Genomic DNA, 18764 nt, shown 5'->3' on the forward strand with positions numbered 1-18764 from the left:
ATAATTTCTAAATAAGAAGAGTCAGGCTTCTGTAGAAACCCCAGGGCTAATTTTGGAAGAAATTACCTCAAAAATCAACTACAGAGAACCCAACTGCATCAAACAGTGTGTTACTCTATTTGATTCACAAAATTGCTCAGGAGCCCCAGCAGTAAAGCAGAGAATCCGATTTTATCTGTACACTTAACACCTTAGATATTTCCTGTATAGCTCTTTTAAATCTAATGAGAGTAGAACCCCTGTTATAAAAATTCAACCATATTTACATGTGATAGAAAAACATTGCTCAGTGCAGTGCTATGAGCAGCAAGGTTTGAATAGTGCTAAACCCCTGTGTTCCTCCCTTTCCAAACAGATCCACCACAAAGTCATAAAACATTCTTTCATTTCTTACTGATCTAAACATGATTAAAATGTTATCTCATGAGAAAAAAAAACCCTACAGTTATGCTCCCTTCTCCCACAGAAGAGCCACTTACTCCACCAGAAAAGACAGATATCCATATTAGCTGTTCCTCCCACTCCATTTCCTTAACAAACACCTTACCTTGACATTATCTCCTCTCTCCTGCTGACGTTAGGTAAACATCAAACACTGAGCAGATCTCCATCCTCTCTCTCTGTGGCACTGACCTCCTCAGGATGTGATGTTTCCAGGGTTTGAGGTGTCCATTCTTCTCACATCCTCTGCCTCAAAAAACCTCTTTCCCCAACAGTTATTTTCTCCTTTGCTAAATTCTCTTCACTGCATCACTTTCAATGATTTCTTAACTGCTCCTTTAAAACAAACAAGGAAACCACCCAGCCACCCTTATTCATCTCCTCACACTTTTCCTCTCCCCTAATGTTATTTTTCCTTTGCCCAAGGGGATGTCTTCACTGTTACTGCCAGCTGAGTTCCATATAATTCCCACTTCTTCTCCCTCACAAATTTCTCTTTATCTCTTTCAGTTGTTTTAGTTTTCCCTTTATGTCCCTTCAGCCTGCCTGTGCTGTGAATCAGGACATCAGAATGTTGTGCTAATGTTCTTTTTTATTTAGTGTGGGGAATTCCTTTTGTTGATGTCAGCAAAGTTTGTGCAGCTCGTGTGATGAATGTGCATTTGAATGTCAGCAGGGTAATGAAGCCTCCAGCACCCACAATCCCCCTGATTTAGAATTCTTCCCAGCATTCTGTATTCCCCAATGGAGCCTCTCAGCATCTGCCATCCTTGGCAAGAACTGCCATTGAGCAAACAGTTCTTTCCACTGCTCCACCTTCCTTCCTTCACTTGCTCTTCCCCATTGCCATCCAGAAATCTGTGCAGGCAGGTAAAGCCCATGAAACAGACTGAACAGCCTTCCCAAATAATTGCTCCTAGGAAACAATGCACAGGAATTTTTGAATTCATGTTCCCTAAATCCAGTGGAAATGAAGATGTGCCTGCTGCTGTTGCAAAGGCAGACTCACAGATCTATCAGTGAAATACAACTATTTCACAGCTTTACAGACCCAAGCACAGAGAGATAATTTTTGCCTACATAAGTGTGGGAAATGCAAGAATCAAGAGATACAGGATCTTAAAAGTCCCCAGTGCTCACTGCAAGAAATAATTGTGCTTGTCACTTCACAAACACTGTAAGAAAGAATGCAAATACTGCAAAGGCAGCAATGGGGTTGTAGTTACAAGGTGATAAACCATTTGCTGCACAAAGAAAAACCAGAAAACTATTTAAAACAACCAAATCTTTTAATTAGAAAGCAACAAACATGCAAACAGCAGGTATAGAAATTTATTTGAACCAACGTTTTTACTATAATGAAAGTTACTTTAAAACATTGATCCAAGCTCTCACATTTGCTGTTTAAGGAAAATATTGCACTTGGCATCATCTAGCACCCCTCATACATGGCAAAACATTTTAAAAACATTTTTGTTTATTTTAACTTGCACACTCTCCCCAAGTCATGCACACAGTCATTCAAAAAAAACAAAAGGTTAGGTTATCCAAAAGCAATACCTCAGAATTGCACTAAAGCTCTGTAAGGAAAAATATAATTAATGTCTTATACAAATTTCATTGACTTCCAGGTGCTCACACACAAGTGTTCGTTACTCTTCATCTTCATTTTCATTCTCCTGGCCAGATCCTTCTGATCTGTCACCTTCCAATCGGTCTGCAAAACACAGATTTAGTAAAAAGAACTTGCAAAATTTTCTTTTTCTGGTAAATATTTATTACCTGTTGTCTCCCTAGACTATTACACAATGGGATATGTCTGTGGGTTTTAGGGTAGAAGAAAGTCTGTATGCACTTACAGCAGAGAGTGGGTAGAAATGTTACCACAAGAAAGAAGAAAAGGAGAAATGCCCTTAAGGATTTCCAGGCATGAAAGCAAAATCTGTGTACAAAAGGAAAAACCTTGTAGCTGCTGACTGGCTGTCAGCACAGAAAAGATGAATGCAAGTATAACATTAAAATGAGATGGTGACTACAAAGGACAGAAATGCTGTGCTGGGGAGCTGAAACTACAATAGCTACAGTTAGAAATGTGGATAGTCCAGAAACTGGGGGATCACTGCCTGTCACTACAATACATCAGAAAAAGTGCCTTTGATGTAAATATTTAGAGAAAGGCAAATACAGAAATGTGTGAGGGAACATGGCTGGCTCAAGAGCAATCACTCAAGCAACATGCCAGTCAGGTTTAGAAACTCTCCACCCAGCCATAATAGATTTTTGCTGAAATTGTTGTAGCTGAAGTGTTGTTGGGCAGTTCTTTTAGCATTTCACTCAGAAGAGATAATGACAACTAAGGAAATACAGGGGCATGGAGGTGCAGCACTGGGCTGGACACATGGCACCCTCCTGGCTCCCAAGGCTCACAGAGCAGCCAGAGGTGAGAGGAGCAGCTGCTGCCACCAGGCACAGCTTCCTTCACACCTCACCCCTGCCAGCCACTGCTCTGCTCAGCCAGAGCCCCCAAATTCACTACTTCCCATCACTTTCACCTTCATCTACAGGTCTGTTAGGTTTTTACCCCATATGCCATGCCAGCCTCCCAAAACTTCATCTCCTTTCTTCCTACACAGTGTGTGATGTCTCTCCGCTGTCCTCCATCTTAGGGTCAATCCACTGCACTCAGCTTCTCCAGCACCAACATCCAGTTCCCAGTGATGATTCTTCCATGCAACCCTCTTATCTCCAGTTTCAGCCCCATGGGAACTGGAGGGACATCCTGCAGCCCTGGGAACAGCTGCCACAGCCTCAGCAATGCCTCCCACACTCCTGAATCCTCACACCTTCCTTCGCCCCTAGACAACTCCCACACTCACAGCCAGTTTGTCTTACAGTTCATTCCACTCCTCCCCAATAGTTTTCCCATCATACTCACTAGAAAGATCACTCCTGAAGAGAGCATTTTTCAACATCTAAAAATATATTTTGCTCTTTTTTTGAGATGAAAAAAAACAGCTGCAAAGGTGTTGCAAGTCTCACAGCAAAGAAGCAATTCCTAAGTATTAAGAGAACCTTGAACAACCCTTGAATCTCCTCACCAACCCCAAGTACAGCCACAGCAACTGAAGGTCTTGATGATTTCCCAGCCAAGCTGCTCTTTCACAGACCAGTGCTGTGGACAAGCTCTTCAGAAGTCTCTCACCTGCTCTTATGTGATTCAATGAAGCCAGCATTCGGAGCATGAAGGAAGCTGGAACAGTGATGGTGTTTCTGGTCTCTTCCAGCATTAATTCATTACGAGTTATAACCTGCAGGCAGGGAAAGGAGAAGACCAGCATCAGAAATAAACACAGAATTATACTGCATTGATGGGGGTATACTGCATACAGCAGTATACAATTATACTGCATTGATAGGGGCTTGTAGATACAAAGTTTCTGTGCAAAAGCTATTTTACAGAACCCAAAATTACCATAAGGGAGGAATATTTTAATAATTGCTGTTGAATGCTGTTGTCTCTGGTAAGGAAAATCAGCCAGTGGACTCTGCTTGCAGGTGTCCAATTCTCTGTCTAAAGAATATTCCAGTGAGATCATGGTTCCATTGTCCACATGCATGGCAGATACTGAGATGAGTGACTAAGAAAAACTTTGGAAATCTTTCACGAAGTAAAGCAGATTGATGATAGAAAAAGCTGTTTCCAAATGGCAACTGTTGTAGAGAACAAAGTTCTAGCACCAGTGCTGGCCAAGAATGTGGGAAGGAAAAGAGATGAGGTTACCCTCAACTCCTACCTTCATGCTGCTTCAAACTTTTGGAGAAAATCCAAGGAACACAAGCCATTTCTATCCCACTTCAGGAACATTCTTTAGCTCCATAATTCTTTGTAAACAGAGCTACAGCTTGCCTCTAAATGACTTGAAAGAGCCAGCTCCTACCATCTCATTTTCAAGGGAAAAAAAATCCACTAATGAATACTTTAATTTCTCTTCCTCATTCCTTCCTCATGGTACTTCCTTGCCATCCTTCTTTCTTCCTCCATAAATTTTAATCCCACACTGTAGGTTGTCCCAGCTTTTAGACTATATTCTTTTATTATCATTAAGCACAGGAATTTCTTTAGATGGAGATAAGTTATGACCATTTTCAGTCTTTGCTCCCAGATCAGCTGCTCTAAGACAGGAAAATAATGAAATTCTTGTTCTCTCTGAGAGTCTTCAAGCCTGTTCCTCGTGTGAGGAACATGTTCTTGCAAATGTTTGCAGTTTCTCCTCCCTTCCCAATCCAAGCACCTCTTTTCTGTCATTCCCACCTGTTTGCCAGGCACTTGGTACAGCTGATCCCTCCCTAACAGGAGCAAATTGAGAAGGCACCCCATATTTCACCCCATATTTCTGCAGTGCATCATCAATAACCCCCCCTGACAACCTGGTGCTGAGGCTTTTTCTCCATTCAGAGGTTTGTCCTCATCCCCACTGTCTTTCCCTATTCACTGAGGTCATGGCCTCTCTCAATTTTAAATACATTTCTGTATCTATATGGAACTTTCCTCAAACACAGTGTTTTCTTCTCAGACTTCCCCCCTTCTCTGGAAAATCCAGTTCAGGTATGTTGGACACTTGTTCCAGCCAAACTTAACATGGTGAGAATTACTTTATTGCTATGAACATCTCCTGTCCCCTACATAGGTATGTCAATACAGGGAATAAGTTAAAAAACAAAACCCATGTAAAATTACAAACAGCACTGCAGTCAATTCTTCTGAGAGTTCTGCATTTTTATTAAAGAAAACATAACTGTCTAAATAATTTGCAATTATTAGAAATAAAGGAAGGGAACTAAAGTACAATGATTAATTTTAGCACACAAGCAATACTTCTAAACCCCAAAGGCTCCAAAACATGTCACGACTAAAGCTGTCACACAATATGCAAGGAAGGGTCTCTTCACTCAGTGCTAAAATAATGGGAAAGGTTCAAAACTCACAAGTGGATGGTTTGGGGTTTTTTTCAAGGGATAAGGGTTGTGTGTTTCTCTTTGTTTAAAATATATTTAGCACTACTACAGAGTAATTAAATTATTTTAAAATGCCCAGTCTTCTCTATCTGTAGTGCCCAAGAGATTTCACAAAAAAGCCCTCAACCTGACCACCCCATAACCAAATCTGTCCTATAATATTATTTACAGAAAACCATATAACATTTTGATACATTGTGTTATATAAATCACTCAAATATGATTATTCAGCAGTCAGCTATATGGTCACCCCAGGCCAGTTGCTATATCCAGTTATTGCTCTGAGGGCAATATGAAAATAATGAGTTACATAACTTCACATTGGACTTTGATAACTGATTGGGCTTGCAATGTTTGCTTTATTCCATGAGGTTCCCATGTGCAATCTTAAACTTTAAGTCTATTTTATGCCACTGAATATTTAATAGCATTGATTTTTGTACTCTGTGCTTTTCTTTATATCCTTGTATTACCTTCAGTTTACTTCCCTCATTTTCCCTTCATTTATTAGTTTAGAGACAGGCACTATGTTCATTTATTAATTCCTGCCAGTTTTCCTTCTATATCTGAGTGTTCACACTTCTTCCAACTCCTTTCATGTACATAATAGCAGATCATGTTATATAATTTCTAGGAGAGCTGAGGAAATGCAAAGTGCCAAGGATATGAAAGTCAGCTGTTCTGAAGGGCAGCTTTTTATTTGTAGCTCATTTGTGGAACATTAAATAACTCTGCTAATTCAATATCAGTAATTTGTACCCAAGGCTTTTATAGAATTAAAGACACAACATTACCATGAAAAAGGAGGAAAGGTTCTTACCTCATCTGCAAGTTTTCTGTTAAAAATCTTGGATTCTTCCAGTGGTGACCAAATTTTTATATCATAATCAATACCCGAAGAGGCCAGAACTGGAAGTGAATAACAGTAATTCTAAATTAAATGTGTTATGTTTATTGGTATTTTCTGCTCTTAAAAATATTTCATTTGAAGCATTTATTTGCAAATGTCAGATCTCATGCTGAACAGAGCTTGTAATTACCAAGTCTCCACATGAGGTCTGCTCCATAGATTGTTTTTGAATCTGTCTATATAGATATGAAGAAAACAAATGCAAACATCAAGACTCCTTGTTTTAAATTTGAAAAAAATCACTGAAATATACAAAAGATAGAAGCAAAAAGAGCAAACCCAGCCACTACAGATCCATTTCTGCTGATAAGTATATGCATTAATAACAAAGCTTTAGAATTTGTAGATCCAGTACAAAGGCAGAACCAAGATAATTTCAAATGTACCTTTGATAATTTCAGTGAATTTAATATAAATTTATTTGATATTTAAATATAAATATGCAATGGATGTTGTTATAAATAAAGTATGAAAAATATGAAAAATTGCAGAACATTCTCTAGATCATTGCACAACAGCCACTGTAAGAATTAAAATTCCATGGAAAGCTCTCAGTAACTGGGAAGCTGAACAAGAGTAACTGTCCTGGAAGGAGGAAGGATGAACTCTCTTAGTGGTGACACCTTCAGAGTGTGACACACTCCAACAAGACATCAGCAAAGCTACAGGGCACTTTGAAAGGTGCTTCTAAAGGGACTATCCAACTCAGGACATTTACAAGAACTCAATTTCAAAAAAAAAGTTACAAGTTCAAGGCTTGTAGGACAATATTCTATGTTCCCCTAAACTATTTGAAAAACCTCCAGCCTTTTTTAGCATTATTATAACAACTTTACTTGCTAATTTACTAATAGCTGACTCTTACTACACAGCCAGGTAAGCTGTGAAAAAAAACAAACCTCACAAATACTTTCCCTGACTGTGTCAGAGGCTGGAGGATGGTTCAGATTTCCCAGCTACATGTGATTCCTTCTACTGCTTTGGTCCATCTTTTCTATGAAGGATTTCCTCTAAACACAAATTATTAGGATTTCTGTGAATTTTATTAATTACTCTAATCTCACAATGCCAGTGAGAGGGAGACACCCACTTCCACTGCATTTTTTGAATAGAGCCAAGAAGAGACCAGATTCCATATTTCTCTCATTAGTGTTATAGAAAACATTTTATGTGTTGAGGGCAGCAAAAAATTGAGATTCTTCTTATTACATCTGACAGTATTTCTATAAATTCTGTGCCAGGAGTATTTGATTTCAATAAATTTTTGAGTAAGGAGGGATTTAAGGGCCAAAGGTCATTAGTAAGAGGCAAAATTAAAAGCACTATTATCTGAATATTATAAAGGGAAATATGAACAACATCTCACTGATCATTGCATTGCTCTGCTGAGACAGAGTTTAGGACTGAAATGCTCTAGTGCAGATAAGCTGGATGTGCAGAGAGTGAGAATGCTGCCCTTACTGGGGTCAAAGGGGTGAGGCTGCAGGCAGTTCACCACGTGGTTGTCAGCCTCCAGCAGCATCAGGTGCTCAGCAGTGTGGCGGTCCCAGATGAAAATGTGGCCACAGTCTGAGCCACTCATGACAAAGTTGGATCCCCAAAAGTTGGCTTCCTTTATCTGCAAGAAAAGCAAAACTTTGTAAGACCCAGCCAGTGAAAAGAGCACACTCCTGTGTCTGTACTAACAGTGCTGCTGAAGCAAAGCTCAGCCCATGCAGAAATGAGATGGAAGAAATTTTAAAGGAAACATTTAAAGAAGAGTGATTTTAAAAATGAGAGTTCAGAAAGTTTTAGATTTCCAGAGCAAAATAGCTGCAAACAGGAAGAAAAAAAAAAAAAAGAGAGAGGAGTTGGGGCAGACTGAACAGTATAAAAATAAATGTCAGTAGATCTGCCACTTTCTGAAGTCACAGAAATTATACTGGAGACAGGGGTATGCAAAGGAGTTTTTAAGAAAAGTTTGGCCAAGTTAAAGTTTGTGAAAGGCTAATTCCTGGGGGAGATTTTCCACTACAGAGAAACAGGAGACAAGACAGAAACTTGTGAAACCTTCCTCAGAAATCCCTTCCGATTTTACTCAGCATAGGACCTCAAAATAACCATTGTGAAATGATATAAATTTGCTATCCTGTGTCCTCTACAGGAGAGAGGCTTGATGGGCTGGCAGAGGGAGAAGGGACATTGATTCAACAACAGCCAGAAAATCCAGTCACAAGAAGTGAGCTGAGAGCTCCCCAACACTCTGGTGTTTGTGCTGCAGGAACAAGCCTGGAAGGCTGAGTTGTAGCCTTGTGTGTAGAACTGTTATTTTGAGAGCCAGCAGTACCTCCTACAAACTCTTTTCCTCGACATCCAAGGGGCAAGGGAGGTGCCTGTGCAAGCAGGAGCTGCCTGGGCAGCAGCTTGGATTCACACAGAGCCTTTGCAATGCTGCAAGTTCAGTTTGGCATTTAGGAGTAACTCCAGCAGAAGGGAGAGAATTTTGAGTTTGAGACTATTTACACAGAATCCTGCTATGAATTGTTTTCCAGCTAAGGCTCTAAAGAGGGCCATGCCTGGATCCTTATCTTTCTTTTTGCAGACATCCCTCAGAAAATGCCCTGAAGAGACGGGCAGAGACGTTGTCTTGCTCTGTGCATTGCCTCAGCTACCTTGGTACAGATTCCTTGGGAAGTTGCACCCTTATGCTGTTAGAAATATGTGGTTTATTTCCAGCATAAATAATGCCCAGGTTTAAATTTCAGGCTTGGTAGATCTTTGTCTATAGAATATGTCCCAATGACTGCAGTCAGTGCAATAAAGTCTTCCTGATGTCTAAAAATAAACCAGAGAAGCTGCATTCCTGTAATGAATTCTGATGTATTAATCTTTCAGCAGCTTTTGTCTTATAGCTCCTTTTAATACATATTTTCATTATCCTGTTACATCTAGATTATCCCCAATAATAAAAGAAAATTAATTTTCTATTTTAATTTTCAATCATGACCTCTTCCTGTGTCATGTGTATTCTCTTACTCATACTTCTCAATACTCATAAAACCTAATTTTAGCACCCCAGAAATGAACAGAACAGAAATTCACATTTAAAAATTTTGGTTTTCAAACATTTCTAAAAGTCATTTTTTTTTAAAAGCAGGACTATAAAAAAATATAAGATTGCCAAATTAAGTTTTTAAAAGTAAGGAAGAACCAGAATTATTCCATTTGCTTGCATAACTTGAATTCACTATATATGCATATACACACACTCATATGTGTGTATGTACATGTAAAAATTATATACATACATATATAAATGGTTCATGTAATTGACAACACAACTTTATCCCTGGGCTGCTCAGGTGTGTAGGAAACAAAGCTTTTTTAAGCTCTCTCCTTCATAAATTTGAAAGGGGAAAATCATTAGCTCTTGCCTTGCAGGAATGAGGGCATTACTCAAAGCAGCAGAACAAAAAGAAGTTTGCAACCATCGAGACCAACAGGGAAAACAAAATGATATTTTCTTTCATTCTGTGCATTCCTTGCCATAGGTGCTGGTGTGAAACAAGGGCAAAAAGACCAACCCACATCCCCAAGAAACCAAACAACAAAATCTGTTAAATAATCTATATAATAACAGCTATGCAGACAGAGATTGAATTAAGCTTTATGAACTCACTTTTAGTATCTTTTAACCACAAAGTGCCTGATGCCAGGAATTTTAAACTAATCAGGGTTTGATCAATTCAAATGCATTTCTGAAATACAGTGCAGAACTCTTTGTCATTAATCAAAGTGTATTCTAAACCCTGTTGCTTATGTAGACTGAAACATGAATTTAGTCAAGCATTTTCCCCAGTGTAATCAAAGCTATTCACACAAACCCTAGAAAATGGTTTTTTGGGGGTTAAGGGACTACTCCTCTCATCAGCTGCAAAATAACACACCAGCTATTTCTGCAAAATACCACCTAGAACTCAGAACTTCACATCTTCAAAATATTGCAAAAACCAAAAAGAAGAAATAGCAAGGAAAGCAGCATCTGTTTTTCATGCACCATTGCTTTACAAACACAGTAACTGCATTTTTCTTAAAATACAGGATTTTGTGTGAGAAGTTGAGGCATCTAGTAGCTAAATTGTAATTTAATAACTAGCACTCCTTCCTTTTTGTAATTCAGAGATGTTAAGGTTCTTCAAAACTCTGATTTGATCCTCACTTTCCCTTCCAAGCTCTTCAAATTGAAAGATTAAATAATCATTTTGAACAGCTTGGAAAAGAAAGTGAGGATTAAATCATAATTTGGGAAGTAGGCACATTTTATGCCACATAAGCTGAGAGAGAAAATGACAAAGAAGAAAAAGTGAAAAAGAAGAAAAAATGAAAAAGAAGAAAAAATGAAAAAGAAGAAAAAATGAAAAAGAAGAAAAAATGAAAAAGAAGAAAAAATGAAAAAGAAGAAAAAATGAAAAAGAAGAAAAATACCCTAAATTTTAATGGATGTTAAGAGGAGAGAGTCTTAAACTCAGGAGTATTTCACTGCCGTTCACAGTGACACGCGTCACATTAATTTTAATTTTCACAGAGCAATTCTGTGCCTTCCAAGTGACACAGAAGGCCCAGTGCTTCCAGAGCACCCCCAGATCCCTGTTGGCAGGGCCAGCAGGGGCAGTGCCCTGGGTGAGCCCACGAAGCCCCAGCCCCGAGGCCGTACCATGGTGCGGGAGTTGCGGTGCCCTTTGTAAACCATCTTTATCAGCGGCCGCCGGATGTTCAGCGTCTCCAGCTCCTCCATCTCCTTCCTCTCCTTCCTCCTCCTGAAGAGCTCCTGGATGCGCGCCACAGCGGAGCGTCTGTGAGCCAGAGAGAGCAGCACTGAGAGCCCAGGCACTGCCAGGGGCTCCCAAACACCAGCATTAGGCACTCCACCGCATTCTCCATGAGCCTGACACAGACATCAGCATCATCCCAACTGTAAAATTACAGACGTGAATGTTTCCCATCCTGGCTTACAACAAGAATAGCATGCATGACAGTGGAATGGCAAGTGATGCCAGGTTTTGTTCCCCCTCCATAGAACAAACTTCAGCTGCTGGCAAAATTCACATGCTATTTTATTTTCATCCTCCACCCGTACTGAGGTAGCAAAATTCTGTAATGGGAAAAAAAAAATCTATGCCAGAACAGAAGTTTTTAAATTTTAAAAAGCCATTAAGGATCTAATGTGTCTTTCAGTATGATTTGGTTTTTCGTAAGATCAAAACTTTTTTTCAAAAAATCTATGCCAGAACAAAAGCTTTTAAAAAGCCATTAATGATCTAACGTGTCTCTCAGTCTGATTTGGTGTTTTATAAGATCAAAAATTTTTTTCAAAAAAATCTATGCCAGAACAGAAGTTTTTAAAAAGCCATTAACGACCTAATGTGTGTCTCAGTGTGATTTGGTTTTTCATAAGATTTTGTCCAATGTATTTCTTGTCAGTATTCCTCTATGAAAAGATTCAAGGTTTAGACAGCTTTTAAGAAGTTCCTACTAAGGAAAAGATGATTTGAGACCAATTATTGGAGCACCTATCCTATATGGCAGCAGTAAGATTTACAACTGGAGATTTCCTAAAATAACAGAGGAAAAAACAAAAGCCAAATTATGTAATTTGTTTTGTGAATGTTTAATTCCAGGAACTTAATTTTTTATTAATCTGTGAACAGACCTTGGTGTCAAATTTTTCCTGTTTAGCTGTTCAGTTTGCAGATCCCCATAATTCCAGCTATGACCAGATAGTCACATCTCAGTTCTTTTTCTTCTGTCATTCCTTGTCATTATTAGCTTTAAGGTCCTGAACAAAGTCCAAGGGGACTGCCACTCTCAAGAAGAAGCAGGTACAGATTTTAGCAGAATGCAAGGAGTGAAACTATTACAGCAATTTATATGATCCTAAAAATTCAACTGACCTAGGAACCTCACTACACTGCTGCCAAAAAGTAACCTGAATTTGTTTTTAAGTCATGTTTTCCAGTGTTTTAGTCACTGATCCTGGAGATCCAGCAACAAGTCCTCTACTCCAGAAAAAAGCCCTACCAGATTTATCCCATAACTACTTCTCTCAGCCACTGATCTGCTTACACTTTTGTCCAGTTTTTGCCACAGGAGAAAGTTGCACCAAAAAGTTAAGGTGAAATAAATATTATGCTACAGCTAAGCAAAGAAGAAGGAATGTAAGTCTATTCATGCAAATTTATTTACTATAAAAACAAATAAACCAACAAACCACACACTGTTTTACTAAGACAGATCACCTAATACAGCTAAGCTTTTAAAATAAATTTTAATACTTCTTTAGTAGAAACCAGAAGAGTTTTGAAAGCACCAGCCAATAGATCCACTTAACAGTGTGTTATTGATTATAATACACTTCTCAGATGTTTGCCTAGCAAACAGCACCAGAAAAAGTAGACTACTACTACTTTCTTGGTGAGAGTTTTCTATCCTTTCAATCCCCAGACAATTTCCTGGTTCATCTTTCTTATACTACAGTAAATAAACACACTGTATTTTTTAGTTATTCCTTATAATATGCCAACTTTCAACTTTATTCTTCAACAGATTTAAGAGAGTTCTTCACATGTTCATACAACGGAGGAGTAAAAAAAGAAGTCTATGTTCTTTATCTACTGTGCTTTAAAGATCACTGAGTTATTCTCCTCACCAGTTTGCTTCTACATAAAGGAAAAAAGGTGACAGACACATGATAGGCTGCATCAAACACTTACAGAAACTTCACTCTTTGTGCAGATTTGGGTTTTACTTGCTTTTAAAAAAAGATGGGGTTTCTGTGAGAAAGTAAAAGCATCTATCATTTACTGTGATTCCTTTTGGTAATTTTGGTGCATTTATTTACCTAAATTAATTAAAGATGTGCAGTGAAGAGGCTGGGGAGTTAAACATCATTAGGACTGAGAGAGCAGTAGACTTGTCCAGCTGTTTCAGAAGGGTTACTTGCTGGACAGCAGTAACAAGTCTTGGGATTAGAAGATGATATTAAAGTAGCTAATTGGTAAAGCAAAGTAGTTTCTTGCACAATTTTTCATCCAAACATCTCTATGAAAATTGATCTCCTCCTCTCCATTTCCCTAGGCTGAAATATGCAGACATTACAAAAAAAACTCAATACGACTCAGCAATCAGAATCATGCATTTTTAAATAAGAGCAGAAGCACAGAAGCAATTTTTGGTTAAAACTGTCTTTCAACTAAATGGAGCTCTGAATTTAACCTCCTCATCTGGGGCCTCATTTCAAAAGGCAGGAGTGGATTTCTATTAAGTTTCCTTGGAAGCCAATGATTACCTTCACCAGGGAGAAGGCAGCCAAGCACACACAGCTGTCATACTGGGATTGAGCCTTGCAGAAAGCAAGAACATGGCAGAGGCTAGTCTGCTCCAGAAAACATTAACATGAGCCCAATTTAGTGACATTTCAGAAGAAAGATCATTACAGCAAAAAACATTACAGGAAAAAACCCTCTCTCTGAGATAACTACAGATTTTCTAGAATTATTTTTAAGTAATACACGTGCAAGAATTTTAAAAATCTGACATAGCTGTTTTCATTTGTATTTGTGATGAGCAATTCCTGCCTTTGCCAACACAAACACAGAAGCAGCCTCATCACTTGGAGCATCAGTGGGTACAGAAGTGTGCTGTGCAATTTGAACTGCTCTGAGGTCAGCTTGAGCTGAGCCTGGCTGAGAGCGGCTGCTTCCCTTCCACACTGCTCTTCCAAGCACAAAATGCCAGACAATGGAATTTAACACACTGAGTTGGCTCTCCTCAGGCAACCCCATCAATGGGTACAGCTCTAGGAAGTATTCACAGAGCACTGCTTTTCCCCTTATGATCAGCCAGGTTTAAAGCCCTCAAAGTTAATAGTTGTAATTAATTATCCAAAGTCCATTTACATTAAGCCCGAGATTAATGGAGTAGGGATTCAGAAGTGAGGCCATATTTTTTTACTTAAACATAGGTTCAAGATAGGCAAACAAAAAAACAAACCCACAAAAATTCTTTGATGCAAACTGATCCGCATCTATATATTATAAATGGAGAGAAATGGAAAATATGTATACACATAAGCTATGTCTTAAAATATATAAGTTGTCACATAGGGTGTTTTCTGTATATTTAGAAGTTCTGAAAAAAAATTCTGTTTTTTAAAAACAAGAATCTGTACAATTTGCACAATTATATACCTGGCTTGTATGTTAAAGGACAATAATGTAGTGGCTGCCATAAAACTCATCTGGTACCTGAGATAACCCTGCTTCTTCCAAACACCATTATCCAGGCTGATAATGGTCAGTCTCCTGAGCTCAGCTCACGTCTCCCTGCTTCCTTGCTCCATCCCTCTTGTCTCAGCTCTGCACTGAGTATTGAGCTCAGTATTGATTCCTTCAGTACTGAGGATTTTTTTCATTTCCCAAGTTTCCAAATGTACTCACACAGAGACAAACATGGTCTATTTTTCATAGTAGACAGCTTTGGGCTGGAAGGGACCTTAAAGATCATCCCCCAAGCCCCTGCCAGGGACAGAGAGATTTTCCACTGGACCAGTGCTGAGGACCACAAACCCTGATTCCTTCTCTTGAGCTCTCTGATGTTAACATCTTATTTTTTTATCCACTCTTGTTGCCACCTTCTCCTTTGCACTGTTTTCCCTACCCAAAACAATTGCAGAGAACCTAAGGCTTATAACCATTAACTTAGATCTTATTTCTCCAGCGCCTTATGGTCATCTGGACAATGCTGTCAGGCACACGGTGGGATTCCTGGGGGTGTCCAGTTGAGTTGGACTCACTTCTGGGTCCTTTCTAACTCAGGGCATTCCATGATCCTGATATTATTTGTGTGTGTATCTAAACTACTGCAGCAAACCTTGATCCAGGTCTGGCATTTCTTCATTGATCCTGTAAAGGAATCCAGTTGCCAGCTACCACTGATCTGCCCAAGAACTCCAAAGGCTTGTCTTAACCACCATATTAAAATAGATTCCTTGACTAAATGCCAACATTTGATTATATTTTTGATATTGATGACTTCCTTTAGGAGCCTCTGAACCTGTGGAAGAGATTTACTGCTGCTGTCAAATTGCAAGCATTAAGACAGCTCAACACCAAAGGCAAGACCATCCTGTTAACAGCACACTGACACTACCCCTAAAGCCCAAGTTATTTCACTGTTGATCATACAAAACCAAATGTTTACTGTAATGCCCTCCTAGGTAATTCCCCAGCTTTCAAACACAATCAATGTTTAAACTATTCTCAGTTACAACACATTTAAAAATTTTCACCTGATATGCTGATGAATGATGATGAAAAGCAGAGGAAAAAAAGACTGATAAAACATTCTATGCTGAATGCATCATTTATTTTAAATTAAATTTATAGCAATATGAAACTAATTCCCCTGGGCTGTGCTGAAGAGCTAAAGAACTCCTTGGTAAGCATGCTGAATATAGAAAGAATGCCTATTGTAAAACTGCCAGTACAAACAGCAAAGATTCCTGAACCTCTAAGAAAGCTGACGAGTTAAATCCAGGTATTCCAATTGCAGCTAAGATGAAAATATAAGACAAAGAAATACAGATCTGCACCATTTTCCTGGAGGCATTTAAAATAGAGAACTCAGGCTAAGTATTTTATGGAGCCTTATCCTGCACCTTTGCCTTTTCAGCCACAGAAAGCCAAGATGTTAATTTTCATCATTGTAACAACTTTGGGCCATTTCCCCTCTAGATGGCCTCTGGCTGCAATCACAGCAGAAAGTTTCTCCCTCTTACAGCATGTGGCCAAACATAATTACCCAAATTGCCTTATATGTTCTTACAACTGCTTCCCTCAAGTATTTCAATTAAGAATATGAGATCAAGTGATTTTTTTTTCATTTAACTTCATTAAAAGCAATATAGTATAAAATTTAGCATCTTTCTTTCTAAATATGTATTACCCAGTATAGCTCTAATAATTATGCTTAGTTCCATAATCTTGTTCAGGCAAAAAATATAAATGGTTTTTGATCCATGTAGTCTTATATTTTTGTCCAGAACTGGATGTTCTCTACTACCAGACAAAGCAAGTCAGCAGTAGCCCATGCAAATAGAACTCGTTCCTCAGCAGCTCAATTAAAAAAAAATAAAAGGAATATTTCTTTTCACAAACTACACACTTCTCAAATTCCATTAATTTCTATGGCACACGATAAAAATGTTAATAGGTTGTAAAATGTATACACTGCCATTTCTTTTCAATTTCCATGCAACACATGCAGCTAAATATAACTCAAGCAATATGCTCTGTAATTCATAGCATTTGAAGTACAGCAATTCTTAAAATGCCAGTTAGATATGAAAAACCAGAACCTGATAAATCCAATATATGGCAAGAAAAAGGAGGGGGGGAGGAATAAAATAATTAATTACCTCATTATTCTATCACCTATCGCTGTTCCTCTGATATTATATCTAGTAAAGGGAATAACAACTGAAGTCATTCACAAATGCTAGGCACCATGTTTTTCAAAGGTTAGCATCTCTTACAAAATGTGCTCTATGAATTCCAACTGAGAAGGCTCCTTCCCAGTGTGTGAGTCAGTACATGAGACTATTTGTATTTCAGCAAAAATAGTATTCAGATTATATAACGGTACACAAAGTAAAGGTATAAAATGCAGCAATTCTTCATAGATCACAGCAGATGTATCATCATTTCCATTTTACATTTGTATTTCTTTAATTTTAACCTTAGTTAAAGCTAGTTGTAGCTTTTTCCAGGCTTAGCCTCCACCCCCAGATCAACTTCAAAGTCCAGACAAAATTAATTCAGTCATTTAAGTAGGAAATCAGCCCTCAGAGAGCTGTTTTGACTAATTTGTAAAAATTAAGATCAATCAATTAAAAACTGCACTCTCTGTGTATGAAGAACATTTTGCACATATTTTTTTTCCCCTCTCCCACAGATTACAAGGTACCACCCTCTGTTTGAACTAAACTTAGTGGATCCAGAAAGTTTTAAATGACAAATGCCCTTGCATATGTCCAGACTGAAAGACCTGCACATGTTGTCTTATTTGTCAGAGAAGGCACCTTTTCCTGGGGATTCCCTAAAATACACAGGAGGTTATTTACTCTGGTGAGTATCTGGCTAAACTGCTCTGCTGTACAGAAAGAGTTTTAATTTTTTTTCATTTTAAAATACTCTGTGCACTTCCTTATCCATTTTGTTAAAAAGAGCATGCATTGACTGGCCCAACAACATGAAAAAATGAAATAACTGCTTAGCTTCTTCTAGTCACTTGTGAAGACCATTCCTACAGTGATATCAGTGGTTACAGAAATGCTGCTGAAAAATAGAAAGATGTCACATTCTCAATTATTTCTTTTAAAGAAATGTCCTTCTGTGTCAAAACTCTTCCTAGCTGACTCCTAGTAAACCTGCAGCTGACTTAGCCAATCAATCTAAGGATCATGGTATTTCTCCACATTTTGCTGCTACTACTTAAAGTCCATTTCAAAATATTAAAGCAGGTGCAGACTTTGCCCAGTCCTTCCTGATAGCTCAGTTTCAGGTTATTTGGTGAGAAACCACGTATTCTCATTATGGTTTGAGATTTATAAGTATCCACAATATGAGATTATTTGAGAAAAAGATCAAACCCTCAGCTTGAAAACATTACAACTACAAATAATATTCAAATAATGGAAGTCTTGTACAATTAGATTTGCAAAATAAACAATATTTTTAAATAAATCTGAACTCTACATCCATCTTAGTAAAAATAAGGTGAGATGCAGCAAGAATTTCTCATTTAATTAGAGCTCTGTTTAACAGAGCTATCAGAAGGGTAATTCTGCCACTTCTTTCCTTAAGAGGAAGCTACAGATCATAATTTCAGAGTACAGAATCAGAAATCTAGCCTCCTGTTTCAGTGGAGAAAACTGTACTTCACAGTGGGAAAATTACTCAGACAGATTCCTTTATCTGAATTTCTCTACCTGTAGAATATTCTGCTCAATGTAAGCAAGAGCTATTTGGTTTATGAGAAAACACAGCCTAAAGAAAAACAAATTGATTGCAGACAAAACCAATAATGCTACATATTGGAAAAGGCTTATTAGTCAAACATTTTTTTGCATTCTGTCTCAGAAGGCTACAACAGCCTTTTTAAAATTTTTTGTCCTATAGAAAAATGAAAACATTTTTCTTCATTACATAAAAATGTTCACAAAAGGTAGATTATTGCAGCCTAGTCTTTCTTCTTCAGGAAAAAAAAAATAAAACACAGCAAAACCAAACCAAACCCACAACAAAAAAGACCAAAGCAGCTCCCCCTAAGTATTGTACTGAGAAAAAAAAAATCTACTTTA

The 18764-nt window shown here is 38.2% G+C and overlaps 1 protein-coding gene across 7 annotated transcripts in view; it reads right to left on the reverse strand.

The window, feature by feature from the left end:
• Nucleotides 1-1759: 1759 nt before the first annotated feature.
• DCAF6 (DDB1 and CUL4 associated factor 6) overlaps nucleotides 1760-18764 on the reverse strand; it is a 74185-nt gene continuing 57180 nt past the window's right edge. For 5 of the 7 annotated variants that reach the window (XM_058822236.1, XM_058822266.1, XM_058822227.1 and 2 more), the window contains 6 exons: nucleotides 16821-16862; nucleotides 11061-11199; nucleotides 7829-7985; nucleotides 6278-6366; nucleotides 3644-3749; nucleotides 1760-2158 (listed from right to left, as the gene is read on the reverse strand). In XM_058822236.1, the coding sequence (XP_058678219.1) occupies nucleotides 2094-2158; nucleotides 3644-3749; nucleotides 6278-6366; nucleotides 7829-7985; nucleotides 11061-11199; nucleotides 16821-16862 (598 nt within the window). In that variant the 3' untranslated portion in view covers nucleotides 1760-2093. The remainder of the gene's footprint in view (nucleotides 2159-3643; nucleotides 3750-6277; nucleotides 6367-7828; nucleotides 7986-11060; nucleotides 11200-16820; nucleotides 16863-18764) is intronic. The other 2 variants (XM_058822243.1, XM_058822275.1) reach the window with 1 other exon arrangement.

This window comes from Ammospiza caudacuta, chromosome 2 (assembly GCF_027887145.1).
Source record: "Ammospiza caudacuta isolate bAmmCau1 chromosome 2, bAmmCau1.pri, whole genome shotgun sequence".
Classification (NCBI taxonomy): domain Eukaryota; kingdom Metazoa; phylum Chordata; class Aves; order Passeriformes; family Passerellidae; genus Ammospiza; species Ammospiza caudacuta.